Below are 16,206 nucleotides of genomic sequence, written 5' to 3'. Positions count from 1 at the left end.
CCAAATCTTGCAGGGCGACGTAAACGTAATGAAGTTTTCGGGCTTCGTCCCAACCATTCAAACGTGCAACGCGCTCGAAGCCTTCAAGCCAGTCCTCGGCGTCTTCAAAGGTCTCACCGTAGAAGACCTCTGGTGTACGTGGCGAATCCACAATGAGGTGAGATGGAGATGGCATCGACTGGGTGGCCATCGCACTGATGCTTCTGCTTGACGTCTCGACAGGTCTTGATGGGTCAATTAGGGGGCCAAACTCTGGTTGCTCGCCACGTAGTCGGCGACTCGTGCGCTGGTGCACAGGTGTCACTTCTGCTGGCTCTGATCTACTGGGATCTGGGCTTCTCTCTCTTGCCTGTGGTGGGCTTGGAATCATACCCAGCACGTCTACCAGATTGTTACAAATAAATATAACACCTGGTACTATATAAACTCTTTATTAAGAGCGAACTTGTGCCCGTAAACTCAAAACTAAAAATGGTCAGCCAAAAATGTCTCTCGCTCGCTTACTCCAACTTCGTCGGTCTCTTCCTCTGCCCCTTGAGTCTTGTGCCGGTCCCGTGGCGTAGCATCGTGGCGCGTGCAGGACGGCGTTCCATGGCGCGGCTTTCTTGCTACTTGCTTGGCGGCTTTTACGAACGCGAATTGTGGCACGCGTCTTCTGCAATGATCGAGCTGTGGCAATATAGAGCGGTCGTGCATATGGAGAAAATAGATTTGTTGAAGTTTTGTTGGCCACGCCATGGTGGTCTAGCGGCTAAGGTACTCAGCTGCTGACCCGCAGAATTGATTTCCGGCCGCGGCGCCTGCATTTTCGATGGAGGCGAAACTGCTGTAGGCCCGTGCGCTCCGGTTCGTGTGCACGTTAAACGACTCCAAGTGTTCGAAATTTCCGGAGCCCTCCACTACGGCGTCTCTCATAATGATATGGTGGCTTTGGGTCGTTAAACCAAACATATCAATATATCAATAAAGTTTCGTTAATAGCGTACAAAACCCTCTAGATGTGCTGGTATTAGTTGGAACAGTGCACTACCGCTCGGGAACTTTGTGGCATCGAATACGAACAGTGAGCAACACTGCTCATAAGCACTCACGCTTGTCAGGATCACCTCGCAAGCATGCATGGGAGGAGGAGATCTTTCAGTGTTCGCCTATACGCCGCTATGCAATGTCTTCCTTATTGAAAAGGTTGTTTACGTGTGTCAGGTACTAAACTGCTCGTGAGATAAAGATCAGGCAGTGCATAGAGCATTCACTACTTTCGTGTAGAGTATCAATGCGAACGAACTTGCAGGGATAATTCGCTTCTCCCGCCAGTATAAATTGGCACAATGCATTTATGCACAAGCTTATGCCTCGGTGTCTCTTTTACAAATTGGCAGATTGTTTTCACTTTTACACCATGCCAACCCTTAGCTTTGACTAACTAAAGGTGCACCAAGAAATGCGTTGTGACCTTCGACTTCGGGAGAAGAAGTACTAAGACCTACGTGAGTTATTTGAGTGGGATATTACAATATTAAGGGTGTAGAAAAATACGTGCCTCCGCAATGTCTTCTTTGTTTCGAAATGCAAACATGACTATGAGTTATGGCACTGATGTCCATGGCAACGCTTTTCCACGCCCGCATCAGGAGGCTGCACCACCGCAGACAACACCACCGCCGACGCCATATGGGTCACCTGTTATCCAGCGCAATACTGTAAGAAAAACTGACGTTCGGTGCGCCTCTGACAACCACCCGCTCCTCTACTATTATGGGGAGGCCGGCCACACCTACCACCACTGCCAGTACTACCAGATAGGGCTATGTACAGTTTTGCCGTCAACGCGCCACGTCCGCAGTCACGTGAACGACCTCACGACTTCGACGGCTACATCACCGAAGCAAAGTGGCAACAACGACATCCATGCCGTTCACCACCACCCTGCCGCCACATGTCGGCACACTGGCTCAACCTGCGGCTGGTCGTCTAGCCCACACTCGAATAATTAAGGCCAGCAACCGATGGAGGCGCGGTTGCTGTGTGGCGAAATGCCGAAGATCCTCCGACTTTGCCGGTGACGACACCCCGCGAAGTCTTAAGAGCAAGCTGCGAGCCGTAGAGTGAGCGTACCACGAGACTTCCCTGTCGGAAGAGTACGACGCCACATAGAAACAACGGAGCACGCCGACGTAGCCGTCATCCAACGCCGCGACCCAAACGCAACGCAAAACGATGAACAAGCGACCTCGACGTTCTCATCCGTCACCGCTATCGTCGATACTGAGGCCGACTACTCCATCATCAGTAGACTGGTCGCCGCCAAGCTGAAGAAAGCAAAGACCGCTTGGAATGGACGCGAAATCCGCACTGCTGGAAGCTACCTGATAACGCTGGTTGAATTTTGCACGCGAGAGTCACTCTTTATAGCCGGACATATCCTGCGAGCTCTGTTATGCTACAACGTTGCTCCAGGAATGTGCCACTTGGTATGAATTTTCCATGAACTTCCTTGGGATTGGCCCGATATCTGAAACAATAACGCTATCCACAGAAAAACCACTGCCACCACACACGCCGTCGGGAAAGCGCATTTTCAACGTGCCATTCCCCCTTGCTCCAGCGTCAGATTTTTCGTTGGTACTCGAAAATCAACAGACATGCAAGGCGTCATTGAAGCTAATAGTACCTGTTGATCAACCGCGAAGTTTGCATCGCCAGAGAAATAGCCGAGCTGCGAGAGGAGAACTCAACACTGATGCTCACGAACTTCAGCAATGAGTACAAGCACGTGAGCAGGCACGACGGCTGCCTACAACAAATGAGTACTGGAAGCCAGCAACGTTTTCGCCCTCACTGAATCAACCGAACCTGCTACGGTGAATAAAGCTTATCAACTATCTTTCGACGTTAACGCGAGCCTTCCAATTGATGCATAAGAAAAAACAGCTCCTAACTCTGTTCCTGCAATACAATAACTGTTTTTCATCAACTTCAATAATTTGACAGACACCGGTAGGAAAACATTCAATAATAACATAAGAAAGTGCTATTTCGTCAAGCCCTTACAGAGTTTTGATTCTAGAACGCGAGGAAATAATGAAACAAGCTGAGGAAACGCTACGTGACGAGATTATTTGGTCTTTAAAGAGTCTAAGGGTGTCACGAGTGGCATTAGTAAAGAAGGAGAAAACCTTACGCTTCTCCGTCGGCTATCGCCGCCTGAACAAAGTCACGAAGAAGGACGAGCACCCGTTCTCATGACTAGACAGTGCCTATAGATCGACTGCATAGTAGAAATATCATCCGTCATGCAAACACTGAGGAATCAGGGCGTAGATGAAGTATATATAAACATTCTGGAAGAAATCTACAGGGGATCAACTGCTACCATAGTGCTTCATAAAGAAAGCAACAGAATACCAATCAAGAAGGGTGTAAGGCAGGGGGACACAATTTCCCCAATGCTATTTACCGCGTGCTTACAGGAGGTTTTCAGAAGCTTAGAATGGGAAGAGTTAGGGATAAGAGTCAATGGAGAATACCTTAGTAACCTGCGCTTCGCCGATGACATTGCATTGCTGAGTAACTCGGGGGACGAATTGCAACTCATGATTACGGAGTTAGACAAGGAGAGCAGAAAGGTGGGTCTTAAAATTAATCTGCAGAAAACGAAAGTAATGTACAACAACCTCGGCAAGGAGAAGCGCTTCGAGATAGGTAATAGTGCACTTGAAGTTGTAAAAGACTATGTCTACTTAGGGCAGGTAATAACCGCAGAGCCAAACCACGAGATTGAAGTAACTAGAAGAATAAGAATGGGGTGGAGCACATTCGGCAAGCACTCTCAAATTATGACAGGTAGATTGCCACTATCCCTCAAGAGGAAGGTATATAACAGCTGTATCTTGCCGGTACTTAGCTACGGAGCAGAAACCTGGAGACTTACAAAGAGGGTTCAGCTTAAATTGAGGACGACGCAGCGAGCAATGGAAAGAAAAATGATAGGTGTAACTTTAAGAGACAAGAAGAGAGCAGAGTGGATTAGGGAACAAACGGGGGTTAAGGATATCATAGCTGAAATCAAGAAGAAGAAATGGACATGGGCAGGGCATGTAGCGCGTAGACAGGATAACCGCTGGTCATTAAGGGTAACTGACTGGATTCCCAGAGAAGGGAAGCGGGTTAGGGGGAGACAGAAGGTTAGGTGGGCAGATGTGATTAAGAAGTTTGCGGGTATAAATTGGCAGCAGCAAGCACAGGACCGGGTTAACTGGCGGAACATGGGAGAGGCCTTTGTCCTGCAGTGGACGTAGTCAGGCTGATGATGATGATGATAGATCGACTCCATAATGCAAGGTACGTTTCTTCGGTGGACGTCAGGAGTGGCCACTCACAAATTGAACTCGACGAGAGTTACCAAGAAAAGACTGCCTTCATAACACCCGACCGCCTTTCTGAGTACGAGGTCATGCCATTTGCTTTGTGCTCATCACTTGCAACTTTCCAACGAGTTCTGGATACAGTCCTAGCTGGCTTGAAGTGGTAAACATGTCTAGTTCTTTTTTTAAGACGTCATTGTGTATTCCTTGTGCATCAACGTACACATTCAGCGCCTTGAAACCATACTTCAAGTGATCTAGAGTTTCGGGCTCACCATCAAGCCAGACAAATGCCGCTTCACGTACAAGGGAAGCCTGTTTGGGGGCAACGTGATCAGCAGTACTGGAATGCGTCCAGACTCACAGAAAAGAGCTGCCTTCGCAACCTTCCCGCCACCCACCGACAATGCCGAGTGCCAATTTCTTGGCTTGTGCTCCTGTTAAAGACGCTTTGTCAAGGACTTATCACGGATCACCGAGCCGCTAACACAGCTCACAAAGATTAGGAAGTTTTAGAATACCATTTGCAGGCGCTGCGGGCGTAGCGGGTGCCATACGAGGTTTAGAATAGCGCTTGCCCTGCTGCGAACCGCAACGCACGATCGCAGCGACACCGCAGCCTCAAAACCAGTGCTTGCGGGCCACATGCGGACCGCCATCACCGGCCGTAGCCTCGAAACCAGCGCTTGCGAGCCACACATGGGTCGCCATCACCGCACGCAATTTCGGGTTTTTGGCGTGTGGTCTGCGAACGCGAACGCCGACTCGCGTTACGACGCATGCGCAGTGGCAGCGACCGCACCAAGGGCTCGTGGTGCGCTATTCTAAAACTCCCTATTGACGTCGAATTCAAATGGGAAACGACGCAGATTGAAGCGTTTCATGAACTGAAATGACTCCTGCAGACGTCTGCAACACTTGCACATTTCGACGAGTACACCAATACGGAAATCCACCTTGACGCAATCAGCGCAAGAGTCGGCACCGTTATTTAGCAGAAGACTATATAGGGAAAAAAAGGATTACGAGTTATGCTAGCCTTTGGCTATCCAAGGCAGAAGCTGAATGTTCTATCACAGAAAAGAAGTGTCTCGCCATCATCAGGACTACGTCAACGTTTCGCCCTTGCCTCTACTGCCGGCCCTTCAAAGTCGTGAGCGACCACCACGCCTTGTGTTGGCTAATGACTAGCTCACACGATGGAGTTCAATACTTCAAGAACTCTACTTTACCGTTATTAAAGCACTCTATGGCGACTGCCTGTCCCAGTCACTGGAGGATGACGAGGACAGTGGCTACGTTTTAATGGCGCCGAACTGTCAACGGCGCCGAGCGCGACCTGAATTGTCCATGCCGTGCTCCTTCAGCCAAGCCATTTTGCGTCAGTGAACATGAGAAGCCTGCTTTCTTCATTGTTTAACTTTCTCGCTTGTGCCTATTGTTTGTTGTATTTTATTTCTTAATAGCTGTTATTTATTATTGCGCACATTTTCTCCTCCCTGTTCTGTTGAAAACACAGGCACGATGCTCTTCCTGGGAGGGGCATTGTCATGCGTATTTCTTATTTCAGTTTTGCTATATTCGGTTTTCTCCTAGAAACACTGTAAGCAACCTCGCCGCAAAGCACACGTGCAGTGTTCGAGAAGCTTCAGGGCAGTACTATATCGCCCCGCCGTGGTGGTCTAGTGGCTAAGGTACTCGGCTGCTGACCAGCAGGTCGCGGGATCAAATCCCAGCTGCGGCGGCTGCATTTCCGATGGAGGCAGAAATGCTGTAGACCTGTGTGCTCAGATTTGGGTACACGTTAAAAAACTCTAGGTGGTCAAAATTTTCGGAGCCCTCCACTACGGCGTCGCTCACATTATATGGTGATTTTGGAACGTTAAACCCTACATATCTATCAATAAATCACAGTACTAGATCATTCTGTTCAAACTGCGTGCATGGCGCGAGCATTACAGATTCTTCTGGAACTTAGGTGGCCGCTAGTGATAACATTAGCCATGAATTCCGACGCAAATCACTACTTGTCAGTTTTATCGACGGCCGACGCTCTGTGCACCACTATCTGTGCCAGTGTGTGTTGCTAAAGTCTGACCTTAAGTTTTACGGCCACAATTTCGCACGCCGGCCCTTCCTCGCCGACTCTTTCTGACACGCCGACCCTTCCTCGACGTCACGACCACGGGAGAATATAGTAAAAGCAGTAGAGAGCATGCGCGAGCGAGCCTTCGGTCATCTTGCAATAAGAGAAATGATAAATCAAAAAGAAAGGATATCTTGTGTAAAAAGATATGAATGATGCCTACGCGCGCTTCATTTACAGGGGATCTTCAATACATTAGCACACTCGATAAGCTTCCGAGTTTAGTTTCAAAGCTTTAAGTAGTTTTTGGCTCATTCCTATAGAAAAAAAAACTACTGAAACATTTCTAGACCATGAGCCGGTCTAAGAACTGGCTAACATCCCTGTCCTTCCACTTAATCTTTCCTCTTCCTCCTCCTAGGCCATGCTATAGGGTAAGTCACTGTTTTAGGAGCAAAGCTCTTTATGGTCGGGGCTTGTCCGTTGGCGTTGGCATTGGCATTGTGCGCCGTATCCGCCGCTGACGATGATAATGCCGATGATAATCTAGTGCATTCTAGACGATAAATTCTCGGCCATCCCGCCTCAGCACATGCAAGGTACCGCAATATACGTCATGACGATGATACTTCTGACTTTGAAGACTATGACGTTAATGATGACTGAAAACGACTGGCTTGTACAGTAGATGACGTCTCCATACGCTCTACGATGCATTTTCTGTATAATTGGAAAGAACCAACAACCGCCAGCATTCCGCGCTCATACCTCGTCTTTGCCAACTTCAGACTAGATATGATACCGCAAAGCAGTAATAATTAATGTAAAACGAAATTCAGAACTCAACACAACATATAGGTTGTAGCCAATAAATACTTTATATTACTGTACACCGCTTAGCACAAATTTACATGCGTGAGTGGTCGTCATGGGTTATTTACGAAGCTCTTCTTAGTCTAACCTTGTCCTTCGTCAGGCGTAACCTGACACACAGACAGAGAGACATACAGACAGACGGACAAACGTACAGACAGACGGATGGACGGATGGATGGATGGACGGAAATACAGACAGACAGACAGACAGACAGACAGACAGACAGACAGACAGACAGACAGACAGACAGACAGACAGACAGACAGATGCCTCACCCCACTCATCATCATTCACTCAATGGATATGCTGTGATTTTTTCGTAATCCCCTTAACTCATTTAAAAAATAAAATAGGGTCACTTCACGTGCCACGTGTCCCACTTGATGCTTGCTGTTAGCCTTTAGTGAGAACAGCAAGGAATCATTTGCTGCAGGGCAGTACCAGGTGTGCCTGGTGGCGGGTGGTGGTCGCGACTGCGTGGGTTCGATTGAGCTACCACTGGACCGGCCTGTCACACTGGCCGAGCTGCGCACAGCACTGGGGAAAGAGCCGGACACGCTGCTGAGCGAGTTGGCCTCAGCGTCGCACTACTGCTTTGTGACCGAGGCCCTTCGGCCGCTGAGTCCTGGTGAGACGGACACCTGCATCGTGCAGCAGATCTACCCATCGCGAGCCATCATGCTGCGTGACATCAGAGGTGAGTCTCGCACACCCGTGAACCATCGGTTTCAAATTTTACACGGAAAGTTTTGACAGCTTACTGCGTTGCCTAAATTAGCTTAACCAAATATTGATGGTGCCAAGTTAAATAACACGGAGAGGTCCAATACTATTTTCTGCCTACCTAGCGCCAAAAATATTTTCTTGAGTTAAGCTCAGTAGTTAGATGATGTCAAAACAAAATGGCGTAACAAAAGGACATCATAACCGCAGGCAAAGTTTCATTATGCAATATACTTGCATGATTTGGGGGTGATCATATACTCCCTGTCCAGTCATTTGCGCCTCATAGCACACGCGTGTCCTGCCGTACCATGACATCCGAGACTCCGCGCCGGTGGACTTCTCCTGGCTGCCACGAAAGGGCTCGCTAAATGAGGATTTTGACAGCAGCGTGATCACCATATACCAGTGCGCACATTAGTTCGTTCGATGTTAATTTTTGTGATGCTCACTTTGACTATTGTTGAGGTGTCGCACACTGATGCAGACAGTTTCGGGGCTCACTTTTCTCTTCTTTTCCCTCTTATAACCACTTCTCTCTCTCTCTCTCTCTCTCTCTCTCTCTCTTTGCTACACACGACGTATCTACCAAACACCGTAAGCTTACAAATGCAAGTCTGGGGCGACCATAAATGCATAAAACACCGCTGTGAACAGTCTAAGTCCATTGTAGCACCAGCAACGTTTAGCTTAGACGTATGCCGACAGACTCCATTTCCATCTCCATCCTCCTTCCTGTTTGTTCATTCTGCGGTGTGGCAAGAGGTATAGTCGGAAAGAAAAAGTGAGGAAGCCTCGCGGGCGAGTGCGAAGTATTGTGCGCTGTGCGAGTGCAGTTGTCACACAAGACCCGTCAGTGACATTGCGAGAACAAAGCATGCGAGTGCTGATTTGTGCCGAGTTTGGTCAGCTCAATTTCCTCCAGTGTGCGATCGACCTTATTGCTTTGTAACATGTTCATGCTGCTACACTGGCGTGGTTAGTTTGCGTGGATGCGTAGCTGGCATTCCGTGAAAAGGAGAGGAAACTTCGCTGTCACGGCTATGCACAGACCGTGCTACATAAAAGTCAGGGGTGCGATTCTCGTGGTGTCTACATAGTGGACATGTTAAATTTGGCAAAGCGCGTTCAGTTGCGCGAACAAAAAATAACGAGTCATGATGTCGTGGTGCTCTTGACCACTTCTAGGCACCGAACCCACCAGCACATTCCCTGCGTACTTATGGACGCAGGTGAATTGCACTTGTGTTTTCTTCTCTTTTTAGTGCCATATAACTGTGTTACATTAATCTGAGGGGTAGTATTTAATTTTCATGTATCCTTTATTATTTGTAAACTTATTTTGCTGCTGATGTTTTCTTCTCTGATTGATTGATTTGTGGGGCTTAACGTCCCAAAACCACTATATGATTATGAGAGACGCGATGTTTTCTTCTCTTTTTCAGTGCTATATGACTGTGTTATATTAGTCTGAGGTGTAGTATTTGATTTCCATGTACCCTTTGATATTTGCAAGTGTATTTTGCTGCCGCTGTTTTCTTCTCTTTTTTAGTGCTATATGACTGTGTTATATTAATCTGAGGTGTAGTATTTGATTTCCATGTACCCTTTGATATTGGTAAATGTCTGCTGCTGCTGCCGCCACCTCCGCCGCCACCGCCGCCGCTCTTGTTGTTGCTGTTGTTGTTGTTGTTGTTGTTGTAGTTGTTGTTGTTTTTGTTGTTGTTGTCGTCGTCGTCATTGTTGTTGTTGTATGGGTGGTACGGCCCAGTCAGGCAATGTTTGCGTTTTGCCATGTCTCCTTGGACAATTTTGTAATTGTTCTTAACAAACTAAGAAAGAAAGACAGAAAGTGGACAAAAAGCACAGCGACTGGGCACTTAAAGAAGCTTGATCCGTCTGATCTTTCCTTTGAACGCCTTGAGATGTTTGAGGAACGATGCAGGCTGTGCGTCTCCATATTCCAAGTGCATCACACGGGTGGCCGCATTAAACCTCATTCAAGGGAGAACGTATGTACGTGATTCGTGTTCACGCGGCCTCCGAGATGTGCGTCCGAATTCGGATCTCTAGGGGGCAGCATTTTTTGCGACGAAACGCATTCCGTCTTTTTCATTTGTGTCGAGAGTTGTGAAAGCTGCATGGTGTCAAAATGACGTTGCAGGAAAAAGACCGAAAAAAAAAGAAGGCACGCTGCTCTCCGAGCTCAAATTACTCTGTGGGGGCTGCAGTGGACATATATATAATACTTTTTTCTGGCATGTGTACACAACAGTTACATGCCATTGAGGTGAGGCAAAAGCGAACAGACGAAACTGTTTCCTGACTAGGCCTACATCTTGGCTCGTAAACAAAAAAAAAGGAGTGAGACATATACTCGTGTAAACAGTTTCGTGAACAAAAAAACAAAAAAAAACAAAAAAAACAAAAACAAAAACAAGGACAGTGGTGAGGAAAGCGAAAAACATCCAGTACAGCACAATTCATCAGCATCACTGTAGAGAAGTCATGGAATTTGAAGCAATATCGCTATAGAAGTACGAAAACCTAAAAACACCATTTCATGTTGATATGTCCATCAGAATAAAGTTGTGAATAGATTTATAGAATGAAGAGGTGCAATATTATCCATCATAATTCAGAATTCAAGTGGAGCTAACAATGTGCGTAGCTTAACAATTGAAATGCAGTGAAGTACAACCTGGTGAACAAAGGTATGCATCGCAAGTGGCAAAACATATTGCATCAAGCACTTCATCCTAGATCGAAGAGTAATCTTACTTTCTTTTTAAAATGATGTACAGATCTGCTTATCTGTGATAATTCTACTACAGAAGGAAAACTGCTACATATATCTACTATTTGATGGTCAAGTGTTTGGGTACCATAATCTGTTCTAGATCGTGCTGAAACAAGTGACGTCCTTCGTAGCTTATATTCAATGTGACGAGTGAGGTACATATTGCTGAATGAAGCAAAATCTTGTTTTATACGATTATAAATAAGAACCATCACTTTAAGTTTGTAGCATTCAGTGAAACACAATACACGAAAAACAGAAAATAAATTGCTATGTCTATGTCTATCTGGCCTTTTAGTTATTAGCTGCAATTCTTTTTGTTGCATGGTAATTAATTTTTGTGCATTGGTCCTATTACATGTGCCCCAAACTAAGTTGCAGTATGTGAGGTGCGAATGAACGAGAGAAAAGTATAGCTGCTTTGCCACCGAATGTGGAAGAAGATGGTTAATACGGCCTATAACACCAATGGATCAAGCCATTTTGAGTTTTACATGACTCACGTGATCAGACCAGCTCAATTCATTGCGGAAGTGTACGCCCAGAAACTTGCAGCTACTGGTACATGTTATTTCTGAATTACCAAAATAGAGTTTTGGGTTGTGGTGTATTGCTTTGTTTTTAGCACGGAATAAAATGAAATTAGTTTTTTTCACGTTTAACCTCAGCTGATTTACCCTCAGCCATCCCTCTAATTCTTCAAGCCAACTATTCGCTCTCTGCTCAAGTTCTTTTAGGTCGGCACCAGAAAAGATGATGTTAGTGTCATCGGCATAAAGAATAATGTTCGAAGATGAAGGAGTGAGTGAGAATTTATTAGAAGGCAGAGAGGTTGGCCTGAGCTAGTTCGCTCTAGCCTGCTACTCTACACAGGGGATAAGGGAAAGGAGAAGGAAAGAGGGATGAAGGGTGATGATGGGGACAAGAAGAGGTGGTGCGTATGTACAGTAGCCACTTAGCATAGTACCCTACAGTCTAGTTTTTAGTCCAGTGGTTTTTATAAAGTCTATAACAGCCTTTGTAGCAGTTTTTGACACTGTTTGGTCGTTCATTGCTGATAATATGTGGCTTTCACTTAATGGTGTTCGTCCAATGCTTGCCAACGTTGCAGTTAGCATTTTTCTTTGCGCCACGTATAACGCACAGTCACAAAATATGTGAGCTATCGTTTCGCGCACTTGGCAGCGTTCACAATTTGGGCTGTCCGCACGGCCGATTAGGTGGGTGTAGTGGCGAGTGAAGGCGACGCCCAGGCGAATTCGGTGCAGTATATTAGCATGTCTTCGGCTGATTTTATCTGGAAGACGAAAAGTCATACCGGGGTCTGTTTCCCGCAGGCGCTTGTTCCGGTGATCTGGTAGCGACCAGTAAGTGGCAGCGCATTCGCGCATGAGTGATCTCAACAATGTGTTGACGTCACCTCGCGAGTAGGGTACTTTGACGTACATAGGAGCGTTGTATATTGCCGCTCTTGCTTCGCTATCGGCTGTTTCGTTGCCAACCAGGCCGCAGTGTCCAGGAATCCATTGGAGTGTAATCAAGTGACCGCTCCTGTGTGTTAGGCGAAATGCTTGGACGATTCCTAACGTTAACTCGTAAAATTGGCCTCTTCTTGAGCAAGAATGGATAGCTTGAAGCGCTGATTTTGAATCAGACAGAATCGTCCATTTACGCGGTGCTTGGTCGTTCACAAATTTTATGGCTTCTTGTATAGCAACAAGTTCTGTAGCTGTCGAAGATGACCTATGATCTAATTTGTACTGTCGGGAAATACCGAGTTGAGGGATCACGAAGGCTGCAGCTGAGGCGGATGAAGTTACGGATCCATCGGTGTAAATGTGCACAGAGTCGCTGTATCGGTCATCTAAATGTGCCAAGGTGAGTTGCTTGAGGGCAATATAAGAAACATGCGACTTATACGAAATTCCATGTATGTGAAGGCACACCAGTGGTTTAGTCAATGTCCACGGAGGCACTGCAGGGATTACGGCAGGTGCAAAGCCTGACGGGATAATGTGCCTATGCGTATCGAGGCATCGCGAATAGGTACAGCCTGGTCGGTCCACTTGTAGCGAAGAAGGAATGTTTACAATATCATTTATGTACAAAGTAAATAGAAGGGGTCCTAATATTGATCCCTGAGGTACTCCATATTTTATTGTTCCGTTGTTAGAGCGAGAATAGCTCACCTGTTTGTTTGTTTTTTATCACGATAGCAATTATATGAACAGTCTCTACGATTTTTGCCGTAACCGGTGCCGTTGACGTCATATTGCGTTTAAAGTCGGAATTGATAAGATCTCCTAGCGCATCGCACGTTCTACCCGCTGGTAATACGCCCAGTGCGCGCCTACCGAAACGCCGTAGGTCGTGAACTTTCTCTTCACTCTAGGAAAAACAGACAGACGACCACCATTGGTAACAACGTTGTCGTACGTGTGGTTTTTCATTGTTCGTGTTCCCGCAACAAATTAGGCAACGCTCACCGTATTTGCGGTGGCCAAAACATCAAGAAATGTACTGGCTGTGGGGGCGGGCGGGGGTCGTAATATGGCCGGTGGTCTCTAAAATTGTCTTGGAACGTTCATTTCTCTATTCATTATATCTGAATTCAACCTGCTGTCAATGATGTTCCATATGTGTAGCTGGAAAGGAGTACTAAATTGCTCACTTTATTTTGCTCTCCTCAGGATTATAACGTTAATATTACTACACGTTCCAATTTTTGAAATGTAACTTTAACGAGTTACTTTTGCACTTGAAGAACTTGTAACAGGAACTCATTCCAAAACGGGGAAGAAAAGAGCACCGAACTTTCGTTTCTGTCTTAGAGGAACGTGTACAACACTAATATAGATCCTTTAGTGTTGACCCAGTGGCGTAGCACGAGAAACTTGCCGCTTGCTCAAGACACAACTTTAATAGCTTTTTTGCCAGACTGCTTTAGCCTGTACGACACCTCATGGGGGATAACAGCTGACAATTCATGGCGCCTTGTAGCAGCTCGTGTGCTCACTTATTGTTTTTTTTTAGTGTAATGATTTTTATGAGCATTTTGACAATGTTTCTTTTCTTGAGCCCGTCTATGCCCAACGTCGCCCATTTTGGTTGAACTAATGAATGGACGAGATGAAAAAGAAAAGCAATAAAGCACGTGTATGCTTTCTAGTATACTGATGTTCAAAGGCAGTAAAGAATACGTTCGAACAAATTTTATAGTTGTTTGATAGAAGATCGCTTCTGTCCCATACTAAGTATACGTCTCCGGAAGAAGGCTTGCCTCTTTCAAACCGAACTTCAGCACTATAGTACGGGAAAATTTTCGGAGCTACACACTCAAAAAGGTTAGTAAAAGGTAGCAACTGCAAGCAAATAGGTAGTAATAGCAGCACTTAATACCTTTCTTGGACCGTTACTACCCTTCTGCTACCTGTTTACTACCTACGTGAGTAAACAGTTACTGCCTGCAACCATTACTAACTTTTTGCTTCCTGTTTACTGCAGAGGCAAAAAATGGCACAGATGTCCATCAATCAAGAAAAAACTTTTTTGTTTGAAATGACGCAACCTATATATGTAAACGTCATTATGATATTGTCGACACAAAGAAAAAAGAGTTAATGAGTCATACACATGCGCTATACGCGTTTTTATCGACAATTACTATAAACTTAGTAAAGGGCAGCAAATGAGCAAGACCGGCCGATGGAAATTCACCTGACGATCACAGTTAATCCGAAGGACGGTCACAATTATTCCACTGCGCCTTGTCTCCAAATAATATTGTGTTTTGTCACGTAAAACCCAAAAAATAATTACTATCTTTTAACCGCCAATATATTAGTAGTGTGAACAATTGAAATGCACTGAGATGTTAGTGAGTTCATTTTTGTGGTCATTTTATAATAAATAAATATGAAATATATTCTATAATTAAGGCTGAATAACAGTCTCGTGCTACGTCCCCAAACACACGTAGCCAGGTAGTATGATATAGTGCTTTAGGTTCACATTTATTATAACTCAGTCTGAAGGACAAATGCTCCCGTGTGCCATACATGCATCTTCAAAATAGGGGTTATATTCTCACGACGTCAAAACAGAGGTCTTGCCACGGAGATTGAGACAGCAGAAGCAGGTCGGTATTTTTAATAAAACACGCAAGCGAGTTCTTCTTTGTCATTAATTTCATAGTCCTTCATGACACATGGACGACTGCCATCGTCTTTCTTGATCAAGCACGTGACATTTGCCTCCCTCCGAAAGTGGCATCCTCCCGATGCGCAACTTTGGCACTCTACTAGGCGTATGAAGTGGTCGCGCCAACACGGTAACCGGGAGCTAATTAACTCGATAAATACGGTTTCATACGCACGACGTGCACGACTTCGGGTAAATGCTTTTGGCGCTTAGAACTACAGTCACTGTCGGGAACAACTTCGTAGTTCACGTCGTTCAAGCGTCGCGTGACGCTGTATGGGCCAAAGTACCGTCTTAGCAGTTTTTCAGACAGTCCACGTCGACGTATTGTAATCCAGACCCAGACTTTGTCACCTGTTTTGTAGCTGATAAACTTGTGTTGGGGGTCGTACCGTTGTGCATCCGGATGCTGTTGATGACAAATGCGCACACACGCGAGCTGTCTGGCTTCCTTGGCACGCTAAGTGATTTCTTCGGCGTCTACACGGATGTCGTCACACTCATGCGGCAACATGGCGTCCAACGTTGTCATGGCTTGATGACCATAGATCAGACTGAACAGTGTCATTCCAGTGGTTTCTTTTCGATCAGTGCCATAAGCAAAGGTCACGTACGGTAATATATGATCCCAGTTTTTATGCTCCGTGTCAACGTACATGCTGATCATGTCTGTGAGGGCCCTATTGAGGCGCTCCGTAAGTCCGTTTGTCTGCGGATGGTATGCAGTTGTTCTCCGGTGAGCTGTACCACTTATTCTGAGAGCCGACTCCAAAAGCTCTGCGGTGAAGGCAGGTCCTCTGTCTGTGATCACTGCTGTCAGAGTGCCATGCCGAAGGACAATGTTTTCGATGAAGAACTGAGTGGCTTCTGCTGCTGTGCCGCGCTGCATAGCTTTAGTCTCCGCATAACGGGAGAGGTAATCGGTGGCCACAATTATCCGTCTGTTCCCTGTTGTGGAAGTTGGAAAGAGACACAGGAAATCCATTCCGATTTGGGTGAACGAACTGCTTTGCTGGTGCTTCGACTGGATGTAAAAGACCGGCTGGCTTGCTGGGAGGCGCTTTGCGTCTTTGGCAGTCGGTGCAAGTTTACACGTGATGGTTAACAGCAGCAGGTAACTTTGGCCAGTATACTTGCATCGTAGTCGGCATAATATT

General features: G+C 46.1%; 1 protein-coding gene across 2 annotated transcripts in view; it reads left to right on the top strand.

Moving 5' to 3' along the window:
• LOC142777428 (uncharacterized) overlaps positions 1-16,206 on the top strand; it is a 179,692-nt gene that overhangs the window by 105,151 nt on the left and 58,335 nt on the right. For both annotated transcript variants that reach the window (XM_075881811.1, XM_075881810.1), the window contains one exon: positions 7,760-8,023. In XM_075881811.1, the coding sequence (XP_075737926.1) occupies positions 7,760-8,023 (264 nt within the window). The remainder of the gene's footprint in view (positions 1-7,759; positions 8,024-16,206) is intronic.

This window comes from Rhipicephalus microplus, chromosome X, assembly GCF_043290135.1.
Source record: "Rhipicephalus microplus isolate Deutch F79 chromosome X, USDA_Rmic, whole genome shotgun sequence".
NCBI lineage: Eukaryota > Metazoa > Arthropoda > Arachnida > Ixodida > Ixodidae > Rhipicephalus > Rhipicephalus microplus.
Note: the sequence above shows the minus strand (reverse complement) of the source record. Positions and strands in the feature narration are given on the sequence as shown.